Below are 18,344 nucleotides of genomic sequence, written 5' to 3'. Positions count from 1 at the left end.
TGTCCTTCTAAGGGCTCGGTCATTAAGCTAGCAGATTTACTGGCCTTGTGTAGTGACAAGGCTTGAATTCAATGCTAAAAACTTAGAAAAGTCAAACAACATGTATAGTCAGCCCTCAGACCTCTTCCTCTCACTGCCCTATACCCTCATGGACACTTTACCATGCTCTTAGTTTGGCATGGGTTTCCATTACAAAGGAGTTGAGTTTGTTTGTTGGATGTTTGTTTCTCACCCTGGAGAGACTAAGTTCTTCCTATTCTCTCTGCATCTCATGCCCGCATTTAGCACAAGCCTGGTCCGCTCCACAGATGAACCAAGAATGCCTCTCTACTTAAAAGAAAGATTCCTCAAAGAAATTGAGGCTAGAATGAAGAAATGTTTAAATGAGTAATACATAATTAACTCTGGTGCCTGCAGTATTACCTGAGTGCAAGGGTTCATGTATCAGTCAAATCTTGACCTAAGAACTTGCTGGAAGATCAAATGACTTCTTGAAATAGTAGAGGGCTGCCTCAACTTGGGGTGGAGATGTTGACAGCTCCCTGCTACTGACCCTCTTGTTAGCAGAGATGAAACGGTAGCTCCAGAACCCTGGAATCAAAGTCTACTTTAGTTTCTAAGAATTTTATTTTTAGTTCTTCTAGCTAAAAGGAAAGTAGGAAGTCAGATAGTGATGGCACACACATTTAATTCCAGCACTTGGGAGGCAGAAACAGGTGGATCTCTGAGTTTGAGGCCAACCTAGTCTACAGAGAAAGTTCCAGGATAGCCAGGGCTGCACAGAAAAATCTGGTCTTAAAATTTTTTTTTTAAAAAATAAGAGAGAGGAAGGTGAAAGAGAGAGAAAGGAGAAGAAGGAGGAGGAGGAGAAAAGTAAGAACAATAAATACAGAATTTTAAAGACTGTCTTTCAGCTCTTTTTTTCAGCTTCTGATGGCTATTTATCTTTCTAAATTGATCAGAGTGTGATTAGCAAAGAGAATGAATTTCAATGGCCTCTAAAGTGAGCTTCAGCTTCATCGCTTTGAACAGCCTCTTCAGTATGTCCGCTGTGGAAGATGACTTGGTTTACAGAGAGCAAATTTATCTTTTCTGTTTTTCTTACAGAAGATAAGTTGACTTAGAGTTTTTGCAGCTTTGGGGGAATATTTGCAATCCCTGGTCTTAAAATGCTAATGAAGTCTTAGGTCTGCCTATGGTGGCTTGTTTCCACCTTGGCTACCTCCAATAATACCCTCTCTGACCACGTGACACTGTTCTTGAAGGAGTCATACCCCTATCCTAGCACCAGCATTAGAGGACTCCTTGAAAACCACATGAAGCCATCAAAATGCTTAGAATGCTTTTTATTACCCATGAATTAGCCACTTAAGAATTATATATCCAGAGCCAAGAGCTAATGTCAAGTATTTTGTATAGATTTCAAGGTTCCCAATGCTACTTCAAAGAGAATCATATTTTTGGCCCAGGGGTGGGGCTGATGTCCACAGCATCACTTGTCTGCTGTTGCTCATAGAGGAGAAAGGAGAAATCTTCCCTGGAAACCAAACCACCCCACCAGGATGCGTTCTTTAGCTTGCTTATCCTGACTATCTGACTATCACCAGAGAGACAAAAATCCTAAGACAAAAGCTCATTTCTTTATCTTCACTGTTTTTCCCACTCCTGAAGGTCGAGTTGTGAATTAAGTTCAGAGAAAAACACTTCTCCCAGTTCTATAGCCGTACTATTACTCTGCCATTACTAAGGACATCTTAGGATATTGTGAGAGCAGGGACTCCCCACAATCTCTCTGAAGACTGACGTGTAGAGGTGTATAGGTTGATTGAAATAATCACAAATACAAACCTTGTCTGGACCTCATCTTCTCTCACACGTTACATCCCAACCAACCACAGTTTCCCCTCCATTCATTCCTCCTTGTTCCTTCCCCACCACCCCTCTCCCCCAGATCCACATCTCTGTTTCCACTCAGAAAAGATCAGTTCTCCCAGTAACATCCACTGAACATCCAAACATGGGGAAAGACTACTAGGCACAAACACTCATGTCAAGGATGGACAAGGCAAGCCAGTAGTAGGAATTTTTTCAGGATAAGGCTTCTCTGTGTAACCATGGTTGCCCTGGGATTTGCTTTGTAGACCAGGCTGGCCTAGACCTCAGAGGTCCACCTCCCTTGACTCCTAAATTCTGGGATTATAGGCATATGCCACTACTCCTAGCTGACAAAGCCACACCTTTCTTTTCAGCATTTTTTATCAATAACACACGAATTTGGGGGAACTGAGAAAACAGCTCAGTCGGTTAAGTACTTTCTGTGTAGACATGAAGACTTGAGCCTAGAACACACATAACAATGTCAGTCAGAGCGGTGTGGACTTGTATTCCCAGTGCTGAGTCAACAGATTGGCAGACTCAGCCTGTTACATAGCCAACCAACCAAAACCAGTGAGCCCCGTACAAACAAGAAATCCAAAGCCCAGGAAAGAAGTTAGACACCTCTTGAGGAACAACACTTGAGGGTGTCCTCTGGCCGCCAGACACATGTATACACATGTGCATGCATACCCACGTGCACACAGCTGTACTTACATAAATATGTACCCATATGTGCACTCCCATACACAAAAGACATGTTTTCCCCAAAGTAAGGCCTGGCCTCTGAAACTCAGACAGGTCATAGTGAAGACGCTCCCAGGAGAATAGGAATAAATTCATACCAGAGCTCCGTGAGAGCAGTCCTTCTTGAGACCCTTGTATTCCCAGTGTTTGGAATGGTGTCTGGCATATGGAAGAGGCTTCCTAAATATTTGGAAAGAAAAAGAGCCTAACAGATGAAAAGGAAGAAGAACAGGGGGGGGAGGGAAAAGCAGGACAAAATCTTGTCTGTACTATCCTACCGGGAGAGGGGTGTTATTATGCTCTGTGGATACATTTGAATTCAGTCTTCTGCAGTAAGCTTCTATTTGAGTATTAAAGTATATATTTGATTTTGAACCACAATTCCCCCTTTTAGTAAATAAATTGTACAGATTGGCTACAAGTAAAGCTGGAAGAGAGAGCACACTTAAGCAAGCTCTTCTTTTGGTTAGTAGGGGGTGGGGGGGATGTGTGGCAGGCTGCAGGCCATGGCACACTGATCCCATAAGTCGCTGTGGGAGCGCCACGTGCTGTGGAAATACAGTGTGTGCCTAGATGATTCAGCATGCTGGAACACTTGAAAACCAGTTATTTAAATATAAGGCTCTCCTCCTTTTTAATTTTGGTCACTCAGAATGTGATTTCATATCCAAGAGTGAAATCAAGGCACAACAATTATCCGAATGATTTGTGCCAGAATTACCCATTTTTTTGTTCTGTTGAATTCTGGCAATTGAAGATTGAGCAATTGAAGGATTCAGGGAAGACTGAGTTATTATCATATTAAATGTCTCATATTAAATTAACAGTTCACTTGGTTGGGACTTGACTTTCTCTAATCAAACTAGGTTTTTCCTGCAGAAAGAGGGTTTACTTGTGGGTGTTCAAAGCAGTGTCCCCTATCTCAAAGCAAAGATACCCTTTCAAGAACTAAACCCTTTTTAAACTAATTGGATTTTCATCAAGATTATATAAATACATCTGAGTAATAATAACAAGAAATGTTATATGAGGAAAGGCTGAGGGGACCCCACCCCTTCCTATTGAACTGTTTGTTGATTTGAGAAGAAGGAATGGCTGTCTTCAAATGTGTGCCTACTAGTTCCTCTTGTCACCACCTCAACGGGTTGCTTCAATCCAATGCTCGCACCAATGGCCCCGCTTAAATTAAATGGGTCACAAAACAAAAGCAAAGGGCAGAAGTCTCAGAGAGGAACTGGTAGGGATGGAGGGGCACACTTATCTAAAGGGAGGGAGAGAAGAGAGAATTGAGGGAGGGACCAGAGTATGTTATATACATGGAGACATTGTCCAAAGACAACATAAAAAAAGAAAGCTGTCAACCTCTTGCAGAGCGCCCTCCATCCACTATTCATGTTCTTCTGAATGTGCTGTGCCTTTTCTTCCCGACTTTCTTCAGCATTCTATTATTCCTATATACAATGCCATAGAAATTGTCAGTGTCCCTAACATCTACTGGCATCCTGCTATGGATTGTAAAAATGGGCCAGCGAGTCTTCCAGACGCTTTACACATCTCTGCTCTTTCAGTCTTCACAATGATATCTATGACAGATACTATTATTACCCACATTTGCACACTGGAAAAAGACATAGATAATTGTGCATCTTGCCCAAGATTACACAGTAATGATGGTTATAAATTGTGGAGCCAGGATTTTAATTTGAACAGTCTGGCTCAAGAGTTCGTATTAACAGTAAGTCTTATTTTAGCCTCTCCTTCCCACCCCTCTTCTCTCTCTCTCTCTCTCTCTCTCTCTCTCTCTCTCTCTCTCTCTCTTTCTCTCTCTCTCTCTCCATCTCTCTCTCTCTCTCTCTCTCTCTCTCCCTCCTTTTTTTCTCTGAGAGCTGGATATTGAACCTAGGGCTTTATACGTTCTAGCCAAACACTCTACCACTGAACTACATCCCCTGACTGATGCTTCTTATGAACCCACAAGGATTCAATCGGAACCCCAAGATTTCTTCCTCTAGGTTCCATAACTGCCTTTAAGTTTACAGCCATGAGCCTTGGGGATGCATTCCAACCATGCCCAAGCCATACCAGTAATCAAGCAGCAAGTGTGGTTTTGAGGTCATAAAGCCACACTCTTAAGCTTGTCCTGCATCTACATATTAGAACCATTACCAAAAAGAAGCTTTTGATCATATCTCATGTAGCAGCAGTAAGAACTTAGTAGTAGACAGGCTTGCCCAGAAATAAGGGTCACTCCTCTCTGGAATCTTTAAATAAATGCATCTAATACATCATGAAAATGAATGTATCTTATCCAGAGGGGAAAATCACTCATAGAAGAACATCTGTCTCTTTGTCCTCTTCTTCCACAGTATAGAGTCAGGATTAGGCTGGAAGCAGCACTCAGGGTTCAGACTTTTCTTTTTCCCATATTTGCGGTCCTTCAGCATGCCAGGCTGCCGTCATTGCTAAAGACATCCTTTTCAGACCTTCAAGACTCCAGCTTCTTGTGGAATCCACAGTGTCATCAGTGATTCCTTGAAATCACTTGAAACTATAAAACAAAACAGAAACAAAAACAAAAATCTTGCTCCCATGCAACCAGCAACATTATACATCCTATCATGCTTGTCTCCGATAAAATCCCCTTGACTACAGAGTGCCTGGGCTCTAATCAATGTGGCTAAGAATTTGCTCCTGGAGCCACATTCAAATGTGCTCAGTGAGTGTGCCTTGTTATATCACGACTGCTTTCATTACATTTAAACAGTAGTGTGTATGAAAAGCGACTGGTTTGCCTCCTGGAATGAAGTGCTGCCCTTCAGGATGGTTTGGGGATGGATAACTTCCATTTTTGGTGAGCTGTTTAGCAGCGTCGTCGTTTGTAACCTGACCATGGTTTTATCTAATTTTGGCCTGTGGTTTCTCTTCTGTTTAGGCATAATGACATCAAGAGAAACACGAAGAAAACCTACGGCAGAAAGCACGATGCTGAGTCAGAATCAAAGGAACTCTTCTTATAGATCACTTGTTATAAGTCTTACGCATGCCGTCCGGCCACCACCGGGAGTTCCTGGAGACGGCGGCAATAAGACCACGGAAACAAACACCTCACCAGCAGAGCAGAATATCTGGATGCCTTAAATTTATATCTGAGACTTGTCATAAGATACATTTTGGACCATATCTGTATATAGAACTTTGTTTTTTATGATGCTATTTGAAAACATGATTGGGCAATGTGTGCATTGAAACATTTGCTGTTTGGCTGGTTCAGCCTTCTCGATGCACATCCCCCAGGCTCTGACACGGCTGAAGTCCTGTCAATTGCATGAGGATTTGCTAGTGTTGATTGATATTTCCTTCCTCCATAACAAAAGCAGCTTTGGCTCAGCTCAGTGAGTCTAGGTCACTGGTATTATTTTCTGTCAAGAGTGTGTTTTTTTTTCCCTGTCATTTCTACTTTTTTAATAAAGAAAATAAAAGATTGTTAATAGCCACGTATGAGTACGGGGCATCAACTTCCTGTTAAATCTGTGATGTTCTGATTTCTAAAAGGCTCTGCAAGTATTTTGACTGCTGATACTCGATATCAAGGACCAACTGGCCTGTTTATCTTGTTTGCTGGGGTGGGGGGTCAAATAAAACATTCTATACTTCATTAAGCACAGGAAGATCAGACAAGTTTGTGGAGCAAGCCGTCCTTCTGCCTTCTCAAAACATAGTGCTGACATGGGAAAACACATAACAACCGAAGATTTAGTCCTTTCTTGGGTCACTTTTTTTTTTTTCTGCCTCCAGCACATCATGAGGCTTGTCTAATTCCTGTGGGAGACAGTGTGGAGCCTAAGTTTATAACAGCCTTATTGTTGACATAGACCTCTTAATCCCTGTAAGCAATGACTTACAGGAAGGTTCATCTTATCGTGGAAAAATACATTTCTGTTGAAACTACAAGAGTTTTATTTTCAAAGCGTTGGCATGGTCTATGAGCTCTGAAACTGCCATGGTGGTGTCTTCATAGTGTCCGTGTCATGTAATATGGGCCACTGTGTGCCCTGGTGCACAGAGCAGGCCCAGTGTCTGAAGCTGATGGTTAGGTTTGCAAATGTGGGCCTACTTGATTTAATGAAATACAGTGACAAATAGGAGTTGATATTTGAGTGTCTTTTGTGCACTAGCCACATGTGGCAATATCGTCATTCCTGTTTTAAATTAGAAAGGCAACTTGAAAAAGAGAGAAAGAAAGACAATTAAGGATATGTAAGTTCTGTGTTCAAAGTTTATACCACTAGTTGATAGCAGATGAAACATTGGTTAAAAAAAAAAAAAAGCTTGTTCATTATTCTTGCTACACTGTAAAGAGAAACCATGCCATGTAACAGGGCTCACATGAGTGGTTTATTGGAAGAGAAAAAAGAAGGGGCAGAAAAGGGAACAAGGAAGGGGTAGAGAGGGTCAGAGACTAGTCCATGGGGACAAGAGTGGCAGAAGAGAAAGACAGAGAGAGAATGAGACAGACAGAAAGACAGGAGGTGGGTAAGGCCCACCTTGTATGAGGGAACACAGCGAATATGCACAGAGGTGCTCTTAGTGGCTGCATCCTATGATGAGCATGTATCCTGTCCTGACCCTAAAAGCAGACCAGTACAGATGCCTGAGTACTAACATTCTGTTGGTGTACAAAAGAGTTCCACAATAGCCCAAAATGGAGTATAACAAAGGTTTATTTATCTGGGGATAAACTCACAGAAAGGGTAGAAATCTGCAGTCCTCTGCATTCACTGGTAACTGGAACCAAATCCAACAGCCAAGAGGCCCACACATGCTTTTTGTCTACATTTATAGTACATGACACCATGCCCAAAGTGGGCTGATATCTTAAAGGCTACTGGCTGAAGAAGTTCCCACAGCACCCCCCTTTTGTCTAAATAAGAGAGTTCTAAGCCTAATACAAAACTATATACAATAAGAGCAAATATCAACTGCAAAAATTAGAATTACAACCACCATGAACTACATCAAGCAAGAAACATGCTTTATGTTTCAATAGTTATCCTATCCTAAGGAGTCTAAGTCTTATATTAAAAATGGCTTGCCTAAGTCATGAGAGGAAAGTAACTATGAACCAATGTTGCAATTTATTTTAAAATGCGGCAAAAAGAAGTTGCACCATGCAACAGGGCTCACATGGGAGGTTTATTGGAAAAGGAGAGAAGGGGCCAAAAACAGGACAGAGAAGGGGACGGGGGGGGGGGCAGAGACTGGCCCCTGGAGACAAGAGTGGTGGAAGAGAGAGAAAGAAAAAGAGGAAAGAAGAGAGAGGGGGAGAGAGAGAAAGAGACAGAAGGTAAGCAAGGTCCGCCTTTTAAAAGGGAATGGAGCAAATGGGCACAGGTGGTGCTCTTAGTGGCTGCAGTTGAGGATGCATTCTTCCAAGACCCCAAGGGCAGTCAGTACAGATGCCTGAATACTAACACTTGCCATACAATCCTTCAATCTTTGCTATGCTATCTTCCTGGAACAAAGCCATAGACAGCCCTTTGGTCTTGGACAAGCAACACTGCCTTCTTGGGAAATCAAAAAAAAAAAAATGGTAAGAATGACCCACACACATAGCTCAAAAGAAGGTTCTGGTAAGGCAGTGGTGGTGCATGCCTTTAATCCCAGCACTTGAGAGGCAGAGGCAGGTGAATCTCTGTGAGTCAGAGGCCAGACTAGTCTACAGAACAAATTCTAGGACAGCCAAGGCTACACAGAAAAACCCTATCTTGAAAAAAAAACAAAAGAGAGAGAGAGAGAGAGACAGAGACAGACAGATGGAAGGAAGGAAGGAAGGAAGGAAGGAAGGAAGGAAGGAAGGGAGGGAAGGAGGGAGGGAGGGAGGGAGGGAGGGAGGGAGGGAGGGAGGGAGGAAGGAAGGAAGGAAGGAAGGAAGGAAGGAAGGAAGGAAGGGAAGGAAGGAGAAAGGTTCCTTCTAGTCTACAATGCAACTTGCCTATAAGTTTCAGTGAGTTCAAAGTGCCACAAGTAGCTGCTCCTGCACAGCCTGGTGTCATTTCTCATGGTGCCTTGTATTCAAACAAGATGCCCTGTGTCTGGTTTGGGGACATCCCCACTTCTGCTCTATTTGTGTGCTTTGTACTATTGCTTGTAATTCTAGCAGAGAACACTTGACAAGTGCTCATAAAATGTGCCTTCCTATTTTCTGCCTGATGCAAAGTAGGCCACCACAGGAGCCACATGATGAAGTAACATATGGTTCTTGGCCCAAAATGTGGCTTGCAAAAATGGAGATCCAGAAAGTGTTCCCTCTGTTCCCAAGAGGTCCCAGTTTTCTTCTGAAACTGATTTTAAAGGTGAAAAGTGAAGGGTCCAACCATCCTGCAGGTTTATAAAGCAATACAGAGAGAATAATTGAACATAGAAAATGGGGCTGGAGAGATGTCTCAACAGTTAAGAATACTGACTGCTCTTACAGGAATGAGGGTTCAGTTCCCAGCAGCCACACAGTGGCTCGTTACCATCTATAGCTGCAGTCTAAGGGATCTATGCCCTCTCTGACCTCCTGCAGGCACGAGGCATGCACATGGTACACAGGCATACAAGCAGGCAAAACAGCAAAGAAAATGTCAAGAGTTTGAATGAACTTCAACCCAGAAAACTCTGTGATCCAGCTGTGTAGAGGAACATTTAAACCCCAGGGTAGTGCATGAATATGGCAGAGCAAAAAGGGAGTAACTCAGGAAGGTTGAGAAGATTCCTATAAGCTGGCCTGAAACCCACACATGCCCTGGTTAAAGACATTGCTGGTCACTGAAAATGCTGGCCCTTATCATACATGGGCATGTCTTTACTGCCCAAATTCCCAAGGAAATGGATAAACTAGAGAGGCCTAACAATAGTGGAGACCTTTTTTTTTTTTAACCACAAAGTTTCGTGCAACATATACAAAATGAATATGGAAACTTACTTTTCTCTAGGAATTGAGACACATGTGCAAGTTAAAGAAAGAGAGTAGGAGCGAAACTTTGAGGCTCCTGCCCCAACATCCCCTTCCCATCGGGCTAGTAAAACGAGCAGAGCCCTATCAACATGCCTAATGGCATGCAGCAGAGTAGGAAACTTGGCTGCACAGTAAAAAAGCAGTCACAGCATCTGTCAACATCTTGTAAAGGTTGGCTTCTTTTATGTCTCCAAAGGGACCTGTATTGCCAGAGTTCAACACATCAAATTAAGAATGCTTCTCAGAAACAATCAGACGACACTAAACTCTCACCGCACTCAACAGATTGAATTCCTGTTGCTTATTGGTGCCAAACAGTGTCAAGACCCCACTCCTAATGAGAACATTCTAGGTGTTTACCATGGGTTTGGTAGTGGGGAATAAGACTCATGAGACTATCTTCAAATAAGGGGTGTGTGTGTGTGTGTGTGTGTGTGTGTCGATGAGGATGGAACTCAAGCAAGTGCCTTGGTCCTGCCTCAAAGCAATGTGCTAGACTTTCTGGACTCCCCATGGGAAGCCTTACCCTCTCTGAGGAGTGGATGGAGGGTGGGATGGGGGAGGGGAGGAAGCAGGAGGAGGGAGTGGGAACTGGATTTGGCATGTAAAATGAGAAAAGATAGGGGTTTTTTTTTATAAATATATAAATAAATAAACAGGAAAAAAAAGAATTTTCCCCCTCAAAGTACAAAGACAAGCCAGGCATGCAGACACACGCCTCTAATCCTATTGTTCCAAAGTCAGAAGCTGGACAATCACAAGTTTAAGGCCACATAGATGCCATTTCAAAAGTGAGGGACCATAACAACATGGTGACACATAACAGAAATTATGTAAACGTGCCTAAACCCCTCAGAACCTCTTCGATACAAATGGGCTAAATGCTTGTTCTTTCTTGCCTTCCTGTGAGTTTGTGTTGTCCTGATAAGGCTAAGTGAGAACAAGGAATTCATCACAGCAGGGAGTACTGTTTCCCGATCCTGTCTGCTGCTCATGACTCCCATGGCAGATGGATCGGGTTTGCTTTTATGGTTTTCCCCCCTATTAACCACTGCATAGTTTTGTAAGACGTCTCATGGAATTGATCCCTGTCTTTTATTGAAACAGTAAATCTAATAATCTTAACAAGATTTCTGCATCACCTTAGAGATGCTGGTCAACAGACACTGGCAATCTCTTTCCATAGCACAAATCTCCCTTTCCTTTTCATTTTGTTCTTCTGGCTCTTTCTCGTCCTCCTTTTCTCTCATCCTCCAAATTCTTTTCCCTTCTTCACTTCCTCTCAACCCCCTTTAAGGTCATCTCCCAATGTTTCATTCTTCCCTGCCCTCTGTCTTCAAGACCTTGGAACCCCTTATTTTATTATTGTTGCTGGGGTAAAACACCTCTATGAAGAGAATGTAAGGAAGAATGAATTTATTTTGGCTCACCTAGAAGTGAGGCTCAATCAGAGCAGGGCATTGGAGGCAGTAGGAACTAGAAGAAATTGGTTGTATTGTATTCACAGTCAGGAAGCAAACAGCAATAAATGTTAGTGTTCCACTAACTTCATGTATTCAATACAGATCGCAGCGAGGGAAATGTCACCCATAGTGGACAAATGGGCCCATATTAACTAATTAAATTGAGATAATCCCTCATAGGTGAGCCCGGAAGGTGAGTCTGTATGACTTCTATATTTTATTCTATATTCCATCGAGTCAACAAATATGGTTAATGACAATGACCGAACCTTGCCAACCTGAAACCCAAATACATCATTTGAAATCACAATCTTACACTCCTTGTGCCCAAAGTTTTATGGCCATCTCAAAACACAAAATATAATCAAACTTCAAAAGCGCCAATGGTATTTAGCAATTTAACAGTATCAAGGTCCAAAGCCCGTGTCTCATCTGAGATTAAAGGCAATTTCTAAATATTGAGAGCTCCTAACGAAAATTAACAACCAGTTGTATGATTTCAACATATAATGACAGAGTAACTGTTCCCACTTGAAAAATCGTGGCATAACAAAGAATGATTAGACTAAAGCAAGACCAAAATCCAGTAGGGAAATCATTGAACCCCACAGCTCCGTGTCTGGCATCTGGGCCTCCTGATGTAATCTTTGGGCTCCAACGGGACTTAGCAGCTCAGTTCCTTCTTCCACCTCTGTTCCTCCACCACTGCCTGTACCCATTTCACCTTTCTCTTGGGCCATCCTGTGTATGTGGCTTTCCTCAGTAGATGTCCCGTGTTCCTAGTATCTCTAATACTCTGATGTATCATTATAACTTAGACTTTACTTTCACAGCTTACCAACATGGCCTTTCAGACCTCTTTACATGGGGATCTGATCAAGTTACTCATGCCTAGCCTCGGCTGCTTTCTGAAACTATGGAGCAGTACTCCTTGACCCCCTCAGTCTTGCCCCTTCTCTATCTGTAAAACCAGTCTCATAGGGATGTCACTACCAAATTCTCTTGCCACTCAAAATGGAGCCTGACTCCCTTGAACCACAACTCCATCAGCTTCTGGATGCTGACCCTAGATATGGTCAGCATCCAGTTGACAACCAAGATTAACCAACACACTCTAACTGAAGGAATCCTCGGAAGCAGAAATGTGCAGGTTTGTGTGAAAATTAAGATGCTCCCTTCTTGTCAAAAATATCAAATGAGCAAACACTACATGATTATGAATTCAACATAGTGTCTGAGCCAATGCTATGAAGTAGGCATTCAAACAAAAAAAGTCCCAGAAGTTAACATCAGAAGCTGAGATCATGAAAGTTAGTTTAGACTTCCGGATACTCTTGAAGCATGCAGCTCAGTATGGCCAGTGACAGAGGGGAGTGAAATTCGTAGCAAAGGGTTTTAGGAACGTTTGTTGAGGAAGCACCTTACCTGGCCCTCATATTTTGCCCCCTACATGTAATTCTTCTTCCTCCCTGGGCTCGGCACTTCCTCTTTAGCTATGAGAACAAATGTTTCATGCAAAGAAAGAAAGCGAGAAAGGGAGGGAGGATGGAAGAGAGGGAGGAAAGAAGGAAGGAAGGAGGCTGGAGAAGTGGCTCAGCAGTTAAGAGCACTGGCTGTTCTTGAGGTCATGAGTTCAACTCCCAGCAACTGCGTGTTGGCTGGCAACCATATATAGTGGTATCTGATACTCTCTTCTCTCATGTAGGCATATATGCAAATAGCACTCATATACAAAAGTATAAATCTTTTAAAGAGAGAGAGAGAGAAAGGGAGGGAAGGAGGGAGGGAGGGAGACAGGAGACAGTCAAGTTACTTGACTAGCTGCCCAAGCTCTGAATAGTACCCTATGTGATTTGTTGAATAAGCTCTATTAACTAAATACTGGTATCTGGCCTCTGGTGAGACCAATCATATAGAACCCTGATTGGTGTATTCAGTTAACAGAACAGAACGCATCAGATCACTAGACTCAAGCAACATTTCTGTTTTTTTTTTCTGTTTACTCCTAGGTCATGGAAACATTACTTGTGTTTCAGAATTGAATTCAGTTTTGATAGCTCATTGAAAAAATAATGCAAGTAAAATCTCATACTGTAATATTGTGACACAAGGACATATTCCCCAGCTGCCAGCAGGCAGTACTGCTGGCCCAGAGCCCTTCAGTGTTTTGCTTTAGGGGTCGCTCTTGGCTGAGGAGGCTCTCCCTGACCAAAAAGCAAGTACCTCCTTAGAAACCCCTTGACTGTTCAGTGTGTAAGTACACACCGACCCAGTCCCTCACCCAGCTCTAGACAACTCCCAAAAGTCATCTTAGCTCAAGAGCAAATTGTGGGTTTGGCCCATCTTCCCAGCCAACTCCTTCTTCCTACACCTCTGAGGGTCATGATCTTAAGAGATATCTAAACCAGACTTCCCGCAACCAATCTTGAGATCATATCTTCTTATGAAGATATACAATCTGTGATAGCTTGTCAACGTGTCCTAGGCTTATACAAAAGAAACTTGCTTAACTCTAGTTGATGCTTAATCCAAATGGTATATTAAATGGCTTTAAGAAAGTTTCACTTCCCCCAGAGTAGTTTTTTCCCTTAAAACTTGTTATAATCAGTTCTAATATGTGGAATTTAGACCATTCTATCATCATGAAGATTCGGGGCCAAAATATGCAGGTTATGGCATAACTGTCCAGATAATTTTTTAAAAGAAATTCAATGAAAGTTACATTCTATATGACTATAATTTCATTTGTTTGCTAATGATGCCAAATTGATACTTAATATAGTAGCCTGTGGTCATGATTATGGAAACACACCATTCCTAGCATCCTTCCATAGGCTATGATCCCAGATGCAATCCATCAACTTCATGTCATTGCTGATGGTTGAATTATACCCTGGGTCTCCAAAAACCATATCACCTCCACACTATGAAATTTATCAAAAGTCAATATAAGAAATAGCCATGTAGAAAAATGTTTCCATATATATTTTTATAAAACTTATTGAAACCATCATATGTTTTTTAAAAAAAAGCCAATAACTCCATAAGGGGCCATAAAGTAAATTCCTCTTAGAGTTAGTACTAGGGGGAAAATCTACCTCCATAGAAAAGCTGGCCTGGTGCTTTTTATTAGCTAATAAGAACCTTATATAACTTGCTTTCCTTTTCCTCTTGCCTGCCAGAAAAAGGTCAAAAGTGAAGTTGCACTCAATCTAAGTAGCAATCCTTATCCAAGATTTTCCTAGAATACCTATCTCACCAATACTGTCATCCTCTCTTGTTCTTAATTTCTCATCCTAGCTTGATGATTGAAATGTATCTGTGAATTCTACTGTGTCTCCAAACTTGCTAAAATACGCTGAGTGGCATAAATATAAATGTCCCCACCGTACCTTACCTACCTAAGCCTGCTTCTTTTATTTCTGATGCTGAAACTCGCATTTTGTTCAAGTCCAAGCTCATTCAAAGTGTAAGATAATCGCTGCCTTCAGTTTACTTGTTGTTTACCAAGGATGAGCGAAATCACTTAAAAGTATGTATAAAGAATGAATCAGGAAACAATATGAGGAGGGGGTGGGAGGGTCAGTGTTGAAAAGAGGGAGAATCACCTTGGATTTGGTTGAGACAGGCTCACGACTTTTCTGTTTGGTTGGTTTTGGTTTTTTGCTTTCTCCAAGGCAGGGCTTCTCTATGTAGCCCTGACTGTCCTGGAACTCACTTTGTAGCCCAGGTTGGCCTCAAATTCAGAGGCCTCTGCCTCCCAAGTGCCGGGATGAAAACTGTGCCCCTCTACACCTGATTCCAGGCACATGACATTTAAAATTCATATTTAACAGAGGCAGACAAGACAAGTCAATAGAGATCCACGAGATTCTTGTTGCCTCACGTGCTTGCTGTGCTCAAGGGGGAATACAGGTACACACACAGTACTAACTGTGCACAACAAGACACCACTCCCAGTAGCTTGTCACAACTCACATAAGCGTTAAAACTTCCAATCAGCCTTTCTTGATCAATCTGTGTTTTCCCACCCACAGACAGGTAACAAATACTCGGAAGAGAGTTTCCAGTCCTATTCAGTTTGTCTCCTAGCTATGACTCAAATATAGGGACAGAGTCCTGAGTCCTGAGCATTTTTACTGTGACATGTGTGTAGGGCATTCTTCCTCTGGTGGCTTTTAATGCCGTGTGTTTTAGGGAAGACCCTACTAGAAGCAAAACATTTATTTCTATCTTTACTCCCAAGACCACTCTTCAGGGGCTGAGTGAGGCCTTCACACCGGGATCTCTTCTAAAGGACAGTAGGGGGCCTGGGATTCTGCCCACCCCATGGAAATTCTCCCTAGCTGTGCTGCATGCTGAGGCTCTTCCTCCCCAGAGGTCCTTCTTCCTCTCTTATGTTGCTGAGCATTCTCTGCCTACCCTGCCGCCTTACGTCTGTCTGGAAATCCCTTAGGCATCTCTTACTTTCTGGCTGCTTCTCAGACGCCTTGAGCTGATGACTCTGGCTCCTGTGCCCTATTTGTCCTCTCACACCTGTTCACAGGACCAGCAGTCTCCCATCCACTTAAGGGTCTGGCTCAGGCTTCGCTCTTCTCTCTGCTTTCTCTCCTTCCCCTGCTAGGGGGGCAGGAGCCATCAGGCTGGTGATTATGGTTCTCTAGATGGAGCAGGAAGGGGCACAGGCCTCATAGCAAAAGTTAATTCAGCGCAACTACATGTGAACCCTATAACTTATACAGAAAGACTTTATTTCCTTCCCCAGCTTGAGTTATGCTCTATTCCTTAATGCCCCATAAATTGCGAGATTAAGGGCCAGGTATTAACTTAGCAGGAGAGTAAGAGACTTAGTTGAGGTGAGAGAAGTGGCATATGGCTGTAGAAACTCACCTTACAACATGGCCAAAATACATGCCCTGAGTTCAAAGAGTCAATTCTCAATAAGAAGCAGAGGAGAACTGCCTCTTCAATTAGCCACTTTATTCAAAAACTTTGCTATCTGTGTGAAAAAAGAATGAAATTCTTCCATTCTTTCCCCTCAGGTTCTCCCTTCCCATCATCAGTCCCCAGATTTATGCTAATTTAATGTGTAGAACTCACAAGCAAATGACTTACTGATCATCTCCCATTGATTCTAACATTTACTATTATCTTTGTTGGAAGGTCAGTAAGGTTTAAAGAATAGAGCCCAAATAAAGCATTATGAAATACAAAACAAAAGCTCCCCAAATACCACTGAGTTTGTTTTGTGTTGGCCCTCCTTCTACTGCTGGGCATAGAGCCTGCCTTTGAGTTGGGAATTGAGATGACTCACAGAGGTGGATCTACTCCACCTTGACCAAAGTTCAGAGAATTCAAGTCTATTACTGCTCCTTCAAGGCTATGACAGGAGGTTTGACCCAGGGAGTATCTATCTACAGGATACTTGGTCTAAGGTGTGTCCTGCCTCAATGACAGAATGCTTAACTCAGGATATAGTTGCTTGATGTTTCAAGTATTAAAGCAGGTAATTGCTCTGTTTGCTGTCTGTGTCATGTTAAAGGAGTGCATTGGCTTCTTCCTCCCTATTTGGATTGGAAATAATGGAAAATAAACACAGGCATAGCCAGTATTCACTGGATTGTCCTCTTGGTTCTATCCTAGGCCTCTGTGTTTCTCTTGTATCTCTGTTCCTTCTACTAATTTTTATAATCCACACACCCCTACCCTGTAATGTGTGAACCTCAATGAGGTTGGATCCCGACAGATTTCACCCCAACATGTGGCTATAACAGTTTGTATTCTCAGTGAGACTCCATTGGAGAACACTAATTTCTCCTTTGTGAGAGGTTTTCTATTGTGGATATCTTCGGGGTTAGGGGTGGCAGATTATATCCTACCCCCCTCCCCCCAGTATGTAGCATTTTTTATGGGGATCAAGAGAAAAAGTTTGGTTGCTAAGGGATGTTGTGTGGGTGGCTATTTTGACTGACAGGCTTTTAAGCTATGTAACTTTTCTCCTACTTCCCTTCCCATAATGCATTTTGATTTTAATCATATGCATTTCCAATCATGCATACGTAGAAGACGAAGTCTTGGTTAACTTTTTTCTTACTTGACATAGGCTAGAGTTATCTGGGAAGAGGAACCTTAAGTGAGAAAATGCCACCATTGTATTACCCATATGGACAAGTGTATAGGGCATTTTCTTGATTAACGATTAATGTGGGAGGCCCCAGGCCACTGTGGGTGATATCCTTCTGGGGTAGGTGGTCCCGGGCTGTATAAGAAAGCAGGCTGAGCAAGCCAGGGGGAGCAAAGCAGAAAGAAGTGTTCCTCCACAGTCTCTGCTTCCATTCCTACCTCCAGGTTCCTGCCATGACCTGCTTTCAGGATGAACTATAAACTGTAAGCTGAAATAAATTCTGTGTTCCCCAAGTTGATTTTGACTATGGTGGTTTATAGTAGCAGTATAAAGCAAACTAAGACAGATGGTAAAGAGGGGTTTGTAGTTGGTGTAGTTCGTGTTTGGTCTTTTGTGGACCAGCCACTCAGCTTCCAAATAAATACACGGAGTTTTACTCTTTCTTATGAATGCACAGCCGTAACTTGGCTTTTTTTTTTCTAGCCAGTCTTTCTTAAATTATAGCATCTATTGTCTGCCTCTGGGCTTTTACTTTTCTATATACCTTTCTTCTTACTCTGTGCCTTGCTGTGTAGATGGGTGGCTGGATGGCTGGAAGACAGGATGACTGGATGGCTGACTTCTGGCATCCTCTCCTCTCTTTCCACTCCTCCCTCTTCTATTTTTCTTCTTCTATTTATTGTCTGCCTGACAGCCTTGCCTATCCCTCTCCTGCCTAGCTATTGGCCATCCAGCTCCTTATTAGACCAACCAGGTGTTTTAGGTAGGCAAAGTAACACAGCTTCACAGAGTTAAACAAATATAACATAAAAAATGCAAGACATCTTTACATCATTAAACAAATGTTCCACAGCATAAACAAATGCAACACATCTTTAACTAATATTCCACATCAGGGGTTTCTCCCTAAATCTTCACTTCAAGGACACAGTGTGCATTATTGGGCAGGGACCTAAAAATCTGTCTAGGTGGGATTTGGCCTCTTTTCCAGTTATATGGGGAACGTGTGTAAGTAGCAACTGCCCAAGTTTGATTGTTATCAGGTGCAGACACACTCGTTCCATTGTTGGAGTAGAGTGCCTATGTAGCTCAGTGCAGGTGGGGGTCCTGGGTTACTGGATGTATTGTTCAGAGT

The 18,344-nt window shown here is 42.5% G+C and overlaps 1 protein-coding gene across 5 annotated transcripts in view; it reads left to right on the top strand.

The window, feature by feature from the left end:
- The window catches only part of Sncaip (synuclein alpha interacting protein), a 140,966-nt gene extending 134,814 nt beyond the window's left edge, over positions 1-6,152 (top strand). For 3 of the 5 annotated variants that reach the window (XM_050149313.1, XM_050149312.1, XM_050149314.1), the window contains exon 11: positions 5,555-6,151. In XM_050149313.1, coding sequence (XP_050005270.1) covers positions 5,555-5,560 — 6 coding nt within the window. In that variant the 3' untranslated portion in view covers positions 5,561-6,151. Of the gene's footprint in view, positions 1-5,554 lie in introns of all 5 variants that reach the window. The other 2 variants (XM_050149315.1, XM_050149311.1) reach the window with 2 other exon arrangements.
- The last annotated feature ends 12,192 nt before the right edge of the window (positions 6,153-18,344 follow it).

Source organism: Alexandromys fortis, unplaced genomic scaffold, assembly GCF_014885135.2.
Source record: "Alexandromys fortis isolate MF-2015 unplaced genomic scaffold, M_Fortis_MF-2015_v1.1 scaffold_60, whole genome shotgun sequence".
Classification (NCBI taxonomy): Eukaryota; Metazoa; Chordata; class Mammalia; order Rodentia; family Cricetidae; genus Alexandromys; species Alexandromys fortis.
The sequence above is the reverse complement of the archived record's forward strand: the minus strand, read 5'-3'. Positions and strand labels throughout refer to the sequence as shown.